Source organism: Panthera uncia (genome assembly GCF_023721935.1).
Source record: "Panthera uncia isolate 11264 chromosome B2 unlocalized genomic scaffold, Puncia_PCG_1.0 HiC_scaffold_24, whole genome shotgun sequence".
NCBI lineage: Eukaryota > Metazoa > Chordata > Mammalia > Carnivora > Felidae > Panthera > Panthera uncia.
Window position 1 is genome coordinate 104,788,358 of NW_026057580.1, and position 14,735 is coordinate 104,803,092.

General features: G+C 39.8%; 1 protein-coding gene across 1 annotated transcript in view; it reads left to right on the forward strand.

Moving 5' to 3' along the window:
- Positions 1–475: 475 nt before the first annotated feature.
- The window catches only part of LOC125938038 (estrogen receptor), a 31,754-nt gene continuing 17,494 nt past the window's right edge, over positions 476–14,735 (forward strand). Inside the window, exon 1 of the mRNA XM_049653076.1 lies at positions 476–681. Within this exon, the coding sequence (XP_049509033.1) occupies positions 558–681 (124 nt within the window). The 5' untranslated portion in view covers positions 476–557. The remainder of the gene's footprint in view (positions 682–14,735) is intronic.

The following is a 14,735-nucleotide window of genomic DNA, read 5'->3' on the forward strand; positions in this document are numbered from 1 at the left end:
ATCTTTCTATACATGTTCAGAGTTCGTCAGTTCATTCGAGTTTCAAATGCCCCAGCTGCTTTATACTTTGTCTCTATTTCCTAAGGCTTCTTAGTGTGTCTAGAATTAGAATGAGCATTGGTCTCTAATGGTTCTGCATTAATTTTGAATCCCTGAAAAAAATGAATAAATCTATTAGAAACCACTTAATTTCATTTTGTCATTTTCTAGATAATATATTCTGGTGTAGGCAGTCCATTTTTTAAGCAAGTTTGCAATAAACAATTTCCCGTCAAGGTTAATATAATAGGCAAACACCTTTTGCTGCAACAGCTGGCAAGAGGTAATGAAAGATTAGCTTACATTATGATTCATTATTTCAAAATGTCAGAATAAAGTGGATCTTCTGCATCCCCCAAGCCTCTTATTCTTTGGAAGAGGGTACATGTTTTGCTTTTCTAATGTTAATAGATTCACTGTTTTTTATTTTCTCCTATTTTTTTTTTTCCAGGCCAAATTCAGATAATCGGCGCCAGAGTGGCAGAGAGAGATTGGCCAGTACTGGTGATAAGGGAAGCATGGCCATGGAGTCTGCCAAGGAGACCCGCTACTGTGCAGTATGCAATGACTATGCCTCAGGCTACCATTATGGAGTATGGTCCTGTGAGGGCTGTAAGGCCTTCTTCAAGAGAAGTATTCAAGGTAATAGTGTGTTAAAAGCGACCTATTCCACTTTTAATCCTAAGGGGGGAAGCCACTGAAGAAGGAAGGCATAAGAGCAGCCATTTGTCGAAGAACACTAATACCTAGTAGGTCCACCAGTATCTCTGGTAGAAAGATAGTGAAAAAAAAGTTCTCAGGAGAAAGAGTTGACAAAGACCAGGCCAGTTGTGGCTGAGTAATTACGCTTCCTCCATTTGGCAAGATCCAAGCAGTCTTGAGCAACCCTACGGGAAGAGGACTCCAGTAGCTGGGTATTGATATGTTTGTGCCCTGATGAGGGAAGGGCAGGTGGATATTCGTGTGTTGTAGGCAACTAAGCTTATAGGATACTGTGTAATGTTAATTGTCTGTACATGATTACCTTTCCACCTTGGCTGTGTCCAGACATGTCTTCTGTTCTGATCTTTGCTCCAGACCAATTCTAATTTAACTTGTTCTTCTCTCGCTTTTCTTCCATCTCTTTGTTGTCTCAGTGGATGAAATGACCTTTTGCTAAAATGAGAAGACACAATAGCTGTGACTTGTAATAGGGGGGCATATTATGTGTATAAGCAGTTATTAAGTATTTACTTGTTACATTTCATTCACCTGTCTGCTTGATCCTTTTCTTGTATATGGTTTATCAAGTACAGCTTCTCCTTTATACTGCCAGCTACAATTTACTTCTACTCCAAGAGTGTCTATATTATTGTATTTTAGAGTATGCCCTGGGGGGAATACCATTCATTTTTACTATTGAAAATATCTATGCTAAATTTCCTTTGTCTGACAGGAATAGCAATCTGATAGGAGTTTAGGTTAGCTGAATTAACTTTGTCTTGGTCCATTTGAAAAGCAGTTTTTTGACAGTTATTATTTTCAACATCTTTTAGAAGTCTTCTGTAGTACTTGGACTTTTTTTGTTGGATTTCTTAATAAAATTAATGATATTCTCTGATAGTAAATTTTTGTTTATATATATATTACATATATATATGTATCCACACAAAGATATCTATAAATAAATACACACACACACACACACACACACACACATACCTATATCTATGTGTTCAAGCAACATAGATTATTTAATTTTACCAACTGATACTATATTTTTAGAAATTTTAATGTTTATTTTTGAGAGAGAGAGAGAGAGAGGATCAGAAGCAGGCTCCAGGCTCTGTGCTGTCAGCACAGCCCAATGCAGGGCTCGAGCTCACAGACTGCAAGATTGTGACCCGAGCTAAAGTAGAATGCCCAACTGACCTAGCCACCCTGACGCCCCAGCGATACTATCTTAATTTAGAAAAATGTTATTTCTGTTTTGGTTTTGGTTAGCATAAGCCCATAAAGGTCTTTCGACAGCCATCTTCAATTGTGATATTAATGTTTATTTGCTTTTGTAAATTCTAAACTAGCATTATTTTCATCAAACATTTAATTTGGTGTTGACAAATCATCTGACAGGGGTAGGTTTAGTGAACAGGTTCAACTACAAATTTGGACAAGTCACTTATCTGATACTGAGTTCTCTCATCTGTAAAAACGATTTAGAGCAGCGTTCAGTAAATTTGTTTTTTTGTAAAAGGTCAGAGAGTAACTATTTTAGGCTTTGCATATAGACTTTGTTGCAGCTACTCAACTCTGACATTGTGGCCTGTAAGGGGCCATAGACAATATATAAATAAATAGGTGTGCACCAATAAAACTTTGTATACAAAAACAGACCAGAACTGACCAGAAATGACCTGTGAGCCATAATTTGCTGACCCTTGATTGAATGTATGGAAAGGGAATAGATTGTTTCTAAATCTGAAGTTTTGACTATTCATGTTTACTAAAAACTTACTTTGTACCTGTGCTAGTTGTTCTGAGGGAAATCAAAATAAGTGTAAAACATAATCCATAATCCTACAAGATTTGGAGTTTATTTGGGAAATTTATTTGGGGAGGCAAAGGTACTTGTTTTATGATATGATTAAAGTAAGTCAGTATAGGTAAAGTGCTATTATATGATAAAGATAAGGAAAATAATAGACGAATATAAGAAATGTTTTAGTTATAAAAATCAAATTATTAAGATTAAAGATAGAAATGACCTTTCTTCAAGGAATAATAGCAACATTCTCACAAATTATTTTCATCCTTTTGTTCCGCTTTGAAAAGTGAACTATATAACTTCACATCAAACTTAGTATTGTCTCTAAGCATTAAGGCATCAGAACAAAAAACACAGAAAAGAGGAAGATACACTTGTAAAAAAGTAGTGAAGGAAATGTGAGCTAATAAAAATAAATGTTTTATTGGTATGGCTTTATCTTAAGTTCAAATATTAAAAAAAAATTCTGCTTGCTTTTTGATGGTTAAAATACATGTCTCACTTCCATCTTGTAGACACAGACTAAATAGTAGGATTTCATTGTAATATAAATTATACTATATAAAATTGTACTATGTATAAATTGTATAAAGTACAATTTCTACCTGGCTTCAAAAACTTCATGGTATGAAATCACTTAAATAAGGTCTATTAAGTGAGGTGAATATTGAATCCACTTCAATATTCTGGAAGAAGTATAGATTTGAAGCAGAGATATTGACTTTTAGAGATAGGGAGGGAGGACCTTAAAATGATTAAATTTATTTATTCATTTATTTGTTGATTACCTTTACTAAGCACAACACTGTACAAGGCCCTGGAGACACAATTATAGGAAAGACATGGTCCTTATTCTCATAGACCTTAGAAAGTAATGGGAGTGTTGGACAAATAAATTGGCAACCAAATTACAGTGTGAAAAGCACCAAGATGAGGGTGAGTGCAGGGTGTTACAAGAGTCCAAACTTGTCTCAGTGCTGGTGGGTGTGAGTCAGGCTCTGAGGATGTTTCTTGATTTAAAATTAAGTCTGGAGGATGAGGCAAGTGAGCAAAATGAAGAAAGATGGGATGGGTGTTCACTTACAGGAATGAGCATATGAGCAAAGACCAGGAGGTGAAATGGAGTTTGGGGAGTTCTGTGAATAGTTATTAATAAAATTGACCCTTAGATTAAACAAAGACGTTCTTGAACCATGTATATATTCTTAGGTTATGTAGAAACCAAGTAGTTTATTTCCTTTTTACTTGAGTAGCATTTCTATGTATTTGATTTGTTTGTTCATATAAGAGGGAATACAAGAGCACGTTTAGTGATTTCTTGTCCCATTTTCTCATGATAGTCTTGATAACTTGCAACTAAAAAGTTTTACTGAACTTCTTTGGCTCTTTATAAGTCACACTGCCCCTCAAACCTATTTAAGGACAGTGAAGGGTCTGACATGCAGGTAGAAACTTCTGAAGATGCTGTAGCTGTCCCTGTTTTTCTTGTTACTTAAGAAAAGAGCTAGAAATGAGTATCCATCAGATTGCTCTAGTGCTCTAAGTGTTTTCGTTGAAGAGGTAAAGTGTTTGATTTGAAAGCATACAAATTTTCATCCACTACTTAGTGTATAAACTTGATTACTCAAGAAATTGAGTAATGGCCTTCAGTTAAACATACTGTTTTTTCTTTTTTTTTTTTTTTAAAGAAAAGGCAAAGACACTATTTAAGGAAGGGGTAAATGGAGTATTATATGGAACTTGTTAATCATTGCAGGTGGAGAATCAGTGTTTCTTAAGATGTATTGTAAGCAGAGACTTTGGATGAGTTATATAAGCAGATGTGATGATTGGTTCAACAGCCAGGTACTACTTTTGAGTATTGTTTTGAGGAAAAAGGACTCCCCTGAACTCACTTCTTCCCTGACACTATCATTTCAAATGGTCATGAGGTACAGTGGAATCCCAAGTCTATCTGTACACCATTAGCTATGCTACCACTTCATGTTATCTCGCTAATGTGTATATAGAAGATGATGACCATTAGATCAAACAGACATGGTCCAGGCAGGTGTTGGATTAAAGGTGAGCTAAGATCCTAAGGACATCAGGGTGATACCAGGGTGGAGTCTGGTTGTGGTTCAAGACAGTGGGGTCTTGGGTCCAACAAGGATAACTGAGAAGCTTTATCTATCAGGCCTTAGAAAGCACTGGTGGGGGCGGGGGGTGGGGGAGGTTGGGAGGGGGTGGTGAGACATTCCAGCACCCTGGATAGCTCCTTCAACAGCAGCTGAGGATAAGCAGAGACTTTCTGAAGACCTTCAGTCCACTTAGTTGGGTCCATCCACTTTGTAGAGCTGTATTAAAAGAGAACTTAGTTCTTTCATGCCTAGGGACTCACCCTTGTTCACCCACGCTGTATTAGTTTTTATGTTTAGTTTCCTATTTCTGGCTACCTTCCGGCTTGACATATGTACCCATGCCTGGGAAAAGTCCAGAGGATGGGGGATAAATGGAGGCTGCTCTCTCATTATGTAACTATTTTATCTCTGGAATCCTTTCAGAGATATGGCTCAAAGTTGAGGTCTGGCAGTATATGCACACAAAAATACTAAATCTTTGATCTTCATATTTCACACTTGCCCCTCTACCATCTAGTTTCCATGTAACAGCAGGTGAAATCTTTTAAATATATTAATCAGGTCATGTGGTCTTAAAACTCACTGCTCTTGAAGTCCAGATTCCCTTCTATGGCTTAAAATACTCTTCACTCCCTTAGTCCTGCTTATTTCCGCCCTCCTCCTCCCCATTCACTGCAGTCCAGCCACAGTGGCCTTCTTTCTCTTCCTCCAGCACACCAACCGTGTTTCTTCCTCAGGACCTCAGCATGTTTTCCCCTTTGCGTGCAACATCTGGATCTTTATTTACTCTGCTGCTTTCTTGTCATTTGGATCTCTGCCCAAGATCGCTTTCTCAGAGAAATCTTCCCTGATTACCTTAGCCAAAGTAACCCTACAAATGTTTGCCCCTAGTTTTTTTTTTTTTTTTAATGTTTACTCCATTACCCTTATTTTTACTTTAAGGGCCTTAAACCCTTAATGAAGTTCTTTTATTTATTCATTTGGTTGATGATTGTCTGTACCAGGTGCTGCTTCCCCATGTTCCCACCCAAACTTGAATGTAAGTAAGCTCAGTGAAAGCTGGTTTCAGATCTGGTCTGCCCTGTGAGTTACTGTTGTACCAGTGCCTCTGGTAGTGTTGGGCACATCTCTGTTAAATAGACTATGACAAGGGGCACCTGGATGGCTCAGTCGGTTGGGCGTCTGACTTCAGCTCAGGTCATGATCTCACTGCTTATGAGTTCGAGCCCCACATCGGGCTCTGTGCTGACAGCTCAGAGCCTGGAGCCCACTTTGGATTCTGTGTCTCCCTCTGTCTCTCTCTGCCCCTCCCTAGCTCATGCTCTGTCTCTCTCCTTCAAAAATAAATAAACATTTTAAAAAATAAAAAAAATAGACTGTGACAAGAAGTCAAAAGAATGGTAGATAAAGACTGCTATAGGACGTCAGAGAAGGAGGAAATTTCATTCGGTGTGGCCAGTAAGAGAAGCATTAATGCAAATGGTGTATTCAATATATGTCTAAAAAGAAATGAAGGATTTTCATAGACAACAAGAAGTCTGGAAAATAATTCCAGAAATGTGAAGTAGCATAAGCCAAGAAAAGCTCAGTGGAAACTGAGTAAATAAGTCTTGAGAGAACAGGGGCTTACTGTTCTCTTTCTACCTCTTTTTGTTTTCTCTTCAGCCTTTTAAAAAATGTTTGTTTATTTGTTTGTTTGGAGAGGGAGAGAGAACAGTGGGAAGGGGCAGAGGGTGGGGGGAGAGAGAATCCCAAGCAGGCTTTGCATTGTCAGCAGAGAGCCCCGCGTGAGGCTCCATCCCACAAACCTGTGAGATGTGACCTGAGCCAAAACCAAGAGTCAAATGCTCAACCGACTGAGCCACCCAGGCATCCCTCCTTTACAGCTTTTTGGAAGTAGGCACTCCCCAGCATCTGTAATCTGTTTTCTGTAATCTGTAATCTGTTCCTTTCATTTTCCCATCCTTTTTTTTTCTCCACCCAGTTTCCTAGATGGTCGCAGGCATATCTGCTATGGGTTTAGTTGTGCTCCCCCAAAAGCCATGTTGAAGTTCTAGCCCCCAGTGCCTGAGGATGTGACATTATTAGGAAATAAGGTCTTTGCAGATATAATTAGTTGAAGTCATATTGGCCCTTAATTGAATAGGACTAGTGCCCTTATAAGAAGAAGAGGGACGTTTGGATACAGAGACAGGGAGGAGGATGCCATGAGCCAATGGAGAGAGAGATTGGAGTGATGTGTCTACATGCCGAAGAACACCAAAGATTGCTGGCAAAAGCCAGAAGCTACGAAGAGGCAAGGCAGTGGTGTTCTCCACAACATTCAGAGAGTGTGTGCAGTGGAATCCCAAGTCTATCTGTACACCATTAGCTATACTACCACTTCATGTTACCTCGCTGACAACTTGACTTCAGGTTTTTAGCCTCCAGAACTGCGGGACAATACTTCATGTTGTTTTAAGGTACTCACTTGTGTTTTGTTACGGAAGCCCTAGGGAAACAATATTTAAGCCCCTAAGTGCCACAACTATGCAAATATCTCCCACAGCTAGCTCCTGCCTCCACCTTGCTTCATGTAGCGACTCCTCAAGTGTCATCATTGGACACCAGCCACTCCTCCCCAGGACTGCTGTTTGTGTCTGTTTCCCGATTGTACCCTCAGGTACCCATACTTCAGCCCTTGCAGTCAGTGTCTGCTCCTGCTCACTGTGCAGCACCGCCCCTGAGGTTTCCCAGCCGAACTGTTGTGTAGTCTGTTGAGACCACGTCTCTCATTCCCCCTAACTTCATCCAATTCCCGCTTTCTCCAGGATCACTGCACTCATTTGATTTTTCCTTTTGCCTTCTCTTTCACCTAAACCATTGGGTTCATTTGTTTTTCCTTCTTCCAAGCCATTGTGCACACTGCCCTTCTACTAATGTTCTTAGAGCAAATCACTAATCATGTCAATACCTTGTATATAAAGAATGCTTTAATGACTTTCCTGGCCCATAGAATAATCCTTAGGCAACCATTCAAGAATTTCCAAATCACTGTTTCTACTTTTGACTTGTTGTTACTCAAATATGAGCATTCCATTTCTTTGCTGGGAATTTCTTTCCAAACTTAACAGTAAAGTTTCTTTCTATTCTAGTCAAAAGTTACTGTGATCAAACCTTTTCTACTGTTAATGCAGAAGTTCTCCCCTGTGGCCTTCTGTGTTACCTTGTTCCCATTGTCTGGGACTGTGAGTATTTGTGTAGATGTGTCTTTCTGTTACGGAATGTGAGCATCTCACAGGTAAGGCCCAGATCAAGGCTTAATCTTTATTATTATTATTATTATTATTATTATTATTATTTTAGCATGTGCACGAGAGAAAGATCTTACGAAGGCTCCATGCTTAGTATGGAGCCCAACATGGGGCTCAATCCCATGACCCTGGGATCGTGACCTGAGCTGAAATCAAGAGTCAGAATCTCAACCAACTGAGCCACCCAGGCTCCCCAAGTCTTTGTTTTATAGGAGCCATTCAGTGAATAAACAAAAGTATGAAAGGAGGTTAGAATCAGTGTGTGGGCTTTAGGTAACACAAAACCATTGCTTTTTTTTCAATAATAAGAAAGATAGGACAAAACACACTTTAATTAGGATTAACCTGCCAGAGGCATATAGGAGAAGACCACAGAGGGAGAAAGTGGAAACATGATGACTACGTTGGCTGGTAGTCCAATAGCTTAGAAAGGCTAAAAATCTTGTCTTTTGGGAATTTGTGAAATGGGGCAAAAAAGAAGTAGACTGAAAGATATTATAATGAAAGAATCTACATTGCTTTAAGATGATTCAGCATGGGATGTCTGGGAGAGGAGGGGGTTAAAAAGTATCAGACACAGAGGAAGAATAATGGTGTCACCACCTGAGCTGAGAAGAGCAAGAGAAAGGCCAATTAGAGAGGGGTTGGGGTGAGTTCAATTCCAGACATACTGAATTTGACATGATAGCTGGGTGTCCAGGCAGAATTACACAGCAGATGCAGAAAGTGAATCAGCACTCTGCAGACGATCCAGGGGTGGGGATTTGAATCAATTTCCTCAATTAATTTTAAAGAAACTTAGTGAAAAGAATGGTTTAACTGCTTCCTGAGGGCTGCCCATTATTAATAATGGAGAAGTAACTCCAGAAACTTCCTCTTGATTCTCATAATAATGTATTATGAGTTCCCTGCATCTTACCAAAACCTTGAAAGAAACACTCTTATTATTAAAAGTGTATGTTTGAGGCCCTTCTAAAGAGGAAAATCACAAATTAGCCCAAGAGGGTCAAATGCTGCTCTCCAGGAGCTTACAATTTAAAAAAGAACATGCTGGCTCCATCACATTAAGCTGTACAAATAGTAGACGGCAGGAACAAATATAAGCATTTTTATGATTTTCAAATAAAAAGCAGGTTTTTTCCCCCCAATTATTTATACTGTGGGAGTCCACAGACATCCTTTCTAACCCAGAGCTTGCCTAATCCTTCCATTATTTCCACTTCTCATTTTTACTCTCTATGTTGTAGTCACGTGAGGCTGAAGGGCAGAAGAATTTCACCGTGTACACATACGAGTATTATGTAATTTTCAAATGAAAACATTTTAATGAAACTTTATGAAAGAAAGGCCTGACCCCCAGGTATTGGTAAATTTGCTAAATGTTTGGCTCCTGGTTCTCATCAGACGAAAAGAAAGGCCCCGCCCCGAGATTCAAACCCCAGAACTTCTTTCCATGTAAGAATGTCATTCTCATTACCACTTTTAGGTACTTGCTAGTCTTGATTGCCATCGTATGAAATTAGATGTGTGTTCTCACCCGCACGCATGCATTGGAGGAAGGGCTCAGAAGAGCAAAATCATAGTCTTTTTTACCTGTGAAATGATAGTGGCTCGTCCTTTTTTTTCCCTTTGGCACAGTAATCTTTACCTTGAAGATAATTAAGACAAAAAGCATTTGACAAATACAATCAGTATAGAGCCCCTATTTCTTGGCAGCTCTTGTGGACACAGCTGAAGCTTTCAGAGGTCTTTAAAAACCATGGCAACAAATGCCTTTGAAGGGTAAGCAAAGGTTCCAAATGTTTTTAATCGCTGGTGTTTTTTATGTTACCGCTTCAAGCGTTCCTCTTCATTTTTTGTTCATCTGATTGAAATTAAATTTCCAATTTCCCTACTAAGTGGTTCTGTCCTGGTGATGACATCAACGATTTCCATTAAAGTGGTAGACTTTGTGCCCGTATATAGTGGTTAAGCATATCAACAATGCCAGTAGAAAGCCTTACTTATGAGTGGCAATAATTTCACGCAAAATTATACATAGCCTTTAATTGGCACATTTTCAGAGGGCAACAACTACCCCTCAAAATTATGTGCTCATATTGTTCTTATAAAACCTACCAATGGTGGCCCATGGCCCAATCCTGCCCGAATTTCTTTCCTTCATAGAAAGCTGTTGTCAATACCTTTAAAATGCTCTATCCTTTTAAAGAGCATGGCCTGTTTTCCTGATGCTCAGAGAAAAGTATACTTTGAGTGTAGGCTGCTCATTTCTGAACAATATATTCTACTTTACTATTTCAGGTCTGTATATACAGGTTATACTATAGCCTGCCTTTTGACGGAAAAATAACATTCAAGAAGAATCTATTCCATGAATCTATCATTTACTTGGTAAAACTTTTTCTTGCTGTTATGTTAATTCTCTGCTCATGTGCAAATTATGGAGCAGATTTGATATTTTTGAAGGGAAGAACTGCTTTCCTTGAGAGAGAATAGAGCGGGGAAAATATACCTCTTATTTCTCCCCACATTTTCATCTTCCTTTCGCTGGTAGAAAGAGATTTCACGTCTTCAGTTGCTAAGACATAAAGGATCAAAGAAGAAAACAATTTAATTGTCGGGGAGCCTGGGTGGCTCAGTCGGTTAAGCGGCTGACTTCAGCTCAGGTCATTATCTCTTGGTTCACCAGTTCGAGCCCCGCATTAGGCTCTGTGCTGATAGGTCAGAGCCTGCAGCCTGCTTCCGATTCTGCGTTTCCATCTCTGTCTCTGCCCCTCCATGCTCACACTCTGTCTCTCTTTATCAAAAATAAATTAAAAAATTAAAACAAGAGGAAAATAATTCAATTGTTATTAATTATTAACTATAATGTCTCTCTACAATAGGTAGTATTCTGTTTTCTTTGAGAAAGAGTATACAGATTTAAAATTTTATCCAAATGAGCATCATTTTTATCTGATTCATTTGGCAGTTTCAGAATCATGTGTCATGTATTAGGAAATATGGAGTGAATGGGTGGCTAGATTACATTTATAAATATGAATTTTTTGGTAATTGAAATCTAAACACAATGCCCTGGAAGAATGGCTACACCACTTTAGTGTATCTCATTAAGTGCACAATATTTTCCTTATACACCAGAGAAAATAAATTACGGTTTGTAAGATAATAGAAATTCATGATTGTTTTGTTCCTTTGACATGTTCAAGTTACTAATAAGGGGATTCACTTGAAAATTATGTAAAAGTGCATTTGCCACTTGTATTAACCAGGGCCATGGTGGTACCTTATTGTCACCATAACAATGGTCTTCTCTTTTATTTTTATTTTTTTTTAAGTTTGTGTTTATTTATTTTGAGAGTATGTGTGCTTATGAGCTGGGGAGGGGCAGAGAGAGGGAGGGAGAGAGCCTGACGCAGGACTTGACCTCATGAACCGGCAGATCATGACTTGAGCTGAAATCAGGAGTCAGACGCTGAACTGTTGAGCCCCCAGGTGCCTCGTTTTGTTTTGTTTTGTTTTCTTTTGGTTTTGATTGCTAAGATGCCAGTCACTCCAAGTATGCCTTCCCACTGCAGAGCAGCCCTGTCTACCCTCTACCTTGTGCACAATCCCTTGCACTGGCTTCTGTGTTTATTTATTTATTTATATATTTTTTCTGTGTTTATTAAGTTAATTTGCAATATGGCTTCACCAGACCCTCGTGGGATTGGTGTGTCTTCACCCGTGGTTTCTGGCACATGTCTTTCTCTTCCCTTTTCACCGCCTGACCTTCTAAGGACGGTGGTCTCTCTTTTACTTGACTCAGTCCTTGTTTTTCCTTCCCGTACTCTTCCCAGCACACGTGTACGCACCCACAGACCTCCCTGCTCGCGTTCCTCACAAGTGCAAAAACATTTAAGCCAGAGACCCTGAAATCCTGGGAAGGATTCAGCTTGTACACAAAGGGAAAGGTTGTGAAACATATATTACACCACAGAAGAGCTCAACTCTGCACTGCCAGAGACGTCTCAAAATAGGATACAGGGACAGAAGAGTATTTCGGAAGATAATGTTATGAGTTGAGAGGAGGGAGCAGACACTGCTCTGGAGCAAACTCGAAGACGTTGTGGAGGAGATGGTGTTTAAAGTGGTATCTGTCCCAGGGCGCCTGAGTGGCTCAGTCGGTTAAGCCACCGACTTCAGCTCGGGTCATGATCTGACAGTTCACGAGTTTGAGCCCCGCGTCGGGCTCTGTGCTGACAGCTCAGAGCCTGGAACGTTTTTCTGATTCTGTGTGTCTCTCTCTGCCCCTCCCCCACTTGTGTGCGCACGTGCGCGCTCACTCTCTCTCAAAAATAAATAAAAACATTTAAAAAAATAAATAAATAAAAAGAAGAAAGTGGTATCAGTCCTGAGGACCAGGCAGGGAATTCTGCCTCGTTGTAAGCGTGCCATGATTTGCTGTGATTGGATCCTCTCTTTTGCACCTTCAATGCTGTAGTGTTACGTAGTGTTTTAGAAGAGCATGGGTGTTTTGCTATTTGTAACCTATTAAAAATGTTTTTTTTTTTTAAATGTTTATTTTTGAGAGAGAGACAGAGTGTGAGCAGGAGAGGGACAGAGAGAGACACACACACAGAATCTGAAGCAGGCTCCAGGCTCCCAGCCGTGAGCACAAAGCCTGATGTGAGGCTCAAACCCGAGAACCGTGAGATAAGAACCTGAGCTGAAGTAGGACACTCAGCCAGCTGAGCCACCCAGGCGTCCCACTATGTGTAATGTGTTTTAAAAACATAATTCCACGTGTATATCTTCTTCCCTATTATTAGCTGTGTCTAGAAGTTGATAATACTTTACTCATTTCCAGCATGTGAGTAATGTTTTATTTCAGCTTATTTTTGAAGTTTGACATGAGTGATGTTAATAAATATCTAAAGATGTTCCTCTGTAGTAATAATAATGCAGCTCTTCTGGAGATAAATACATTTGATATTTGATGTGGCAGAAAACAGTTTTTCCCAAGCTAAGATGTATTTAGGATGCTCAACATAGACTTCATAATTGTTTTTTAAGTTTATTTATTTTGAGAGAGAGAGAGAGAGAGAGAGAGAGAGAGAGAGGATGAGTGGGGGAGGGGCAGAGAGAGAGAGAGAGAGAGAGGATGAGTGGGGGAGGGGCAGAGAGAGAGAGAGAGATAGAGAGGGGATGAGTGGGGGAAGGGCAGAGAGAGAGAGAGAGAGAGAGAGGGGATGAGTGGGGGAGGGGCAGAGAGAGAGAGAGAGGGAGAGTGGGGGAGGGGGAGAGAGAGAGAGAGAGAGAGAGGGTGAGTGGGGGAGGGGGAGAGAGAGAGAGAGAGAGGGAGAGAAAGAGAATCTTAAGCAGGCTCCAGGCTCAGTGTGGAGCCTGACGCAGGGCTTGATCCCACGACTCTGGGACCGTGACCTGAGCTGAAATCAATAGTCAGATGTTCAACCAGCTGAGCCACTCAGGTGCCCCCGACTTCATAATTTTTATGTTTGCAACTTTCTTGATATTTTTCGTGGTTTTAGCTTTATGAGATATCTATGAAAATGGCCAGAGACTTTTGCTTTCAAGAATTTGACATAAACGTTCCCATAATGTGAACCATTAGTAGGTGATAAACTTAGATACATCCTTCAATGTTTAAAAGCATGGCAGTAAACCTGATCTTGGAGAAGGAAGAAAATGGTTTGGTTAGTTTTTATCAATTGTGTATAGGATGTTTGAAAGACTTCATTTCCCCTCCTTCCATCCTTTCTACAGTAATTTATCTTAGCAGTTGGTGTGAACACATGAGATGACAGAAGTATATGAACCTAGATCCCCAAAATGGGCTTTTTTCCATTCTGCTGCCTGTTCTGCCAGTGTTCCTCCCTGAAGTTTTGTAAATCCAGGGGAAGGACAGGAGGAGCAAAGTGCATGCTGGCTTGGGTTTGGGGCTGAGGGACCCTCTTCCTTTTTTCTTGCTCTTTTTCTCACATCTACTTACTGAACCAATTAAGGCCATCAGAGTCACAATACCTGAGTTTGAATGCACTTTTCCTAAAGATACAAGTACTGTTAAAAGTCTTATGGACCATTCTTTGCTCATAAAATACTTCTTAGGTGGCCACTTTTTCTGAATACAAGACAGGAGAAAGAGCTTGAGTGAAAGGTTTCTTGTAAACACTTTTTTGTGTGTGTGAATACATACACATGTATACACACATAGGTACATACATAAATAGGCATATTCACACACATATATATATATATATATATAGAGAGAGAGAGAGAGAGAGAGAGAGAGAGAGAGAGAAAGAAGTATGTCCAAACTTTGGAGATATGTACTATAGAATATTAACTGTGACTCTCTGAAAGGATTATAGCTAAATTTTATTTATTTTTTTTGCTTATCTACTATTTTTTTCTACAATAAGCCTCTTTACTTAATAAAAATACTATGTGAAAAATCCATGCTGCGGGGCGCCTGGGTGGCTCAGGCGGTTGAGCGTCCGACTTCGGCTCAGGTCATAATCTCTCGGTCCATGAGTTCGAGCCCCACGTCGGGCTCTGTGCTGACATCTCAGAGCCTGGAGCCCACTTCGGATTCTGTGCCTCCCTCTCTCTCTGCCCCAACCCACTTGCGTTCTGTCTCTGTCTCTCTCAAAAATAAATAAACTTTAGAAAAAAAATCCATGTTGCAATTGATGAACTGATTTCCTTAGTAGAGAGAGATCGTTATGTATCCTACAAGTCTTCATACTTTATTTTCAA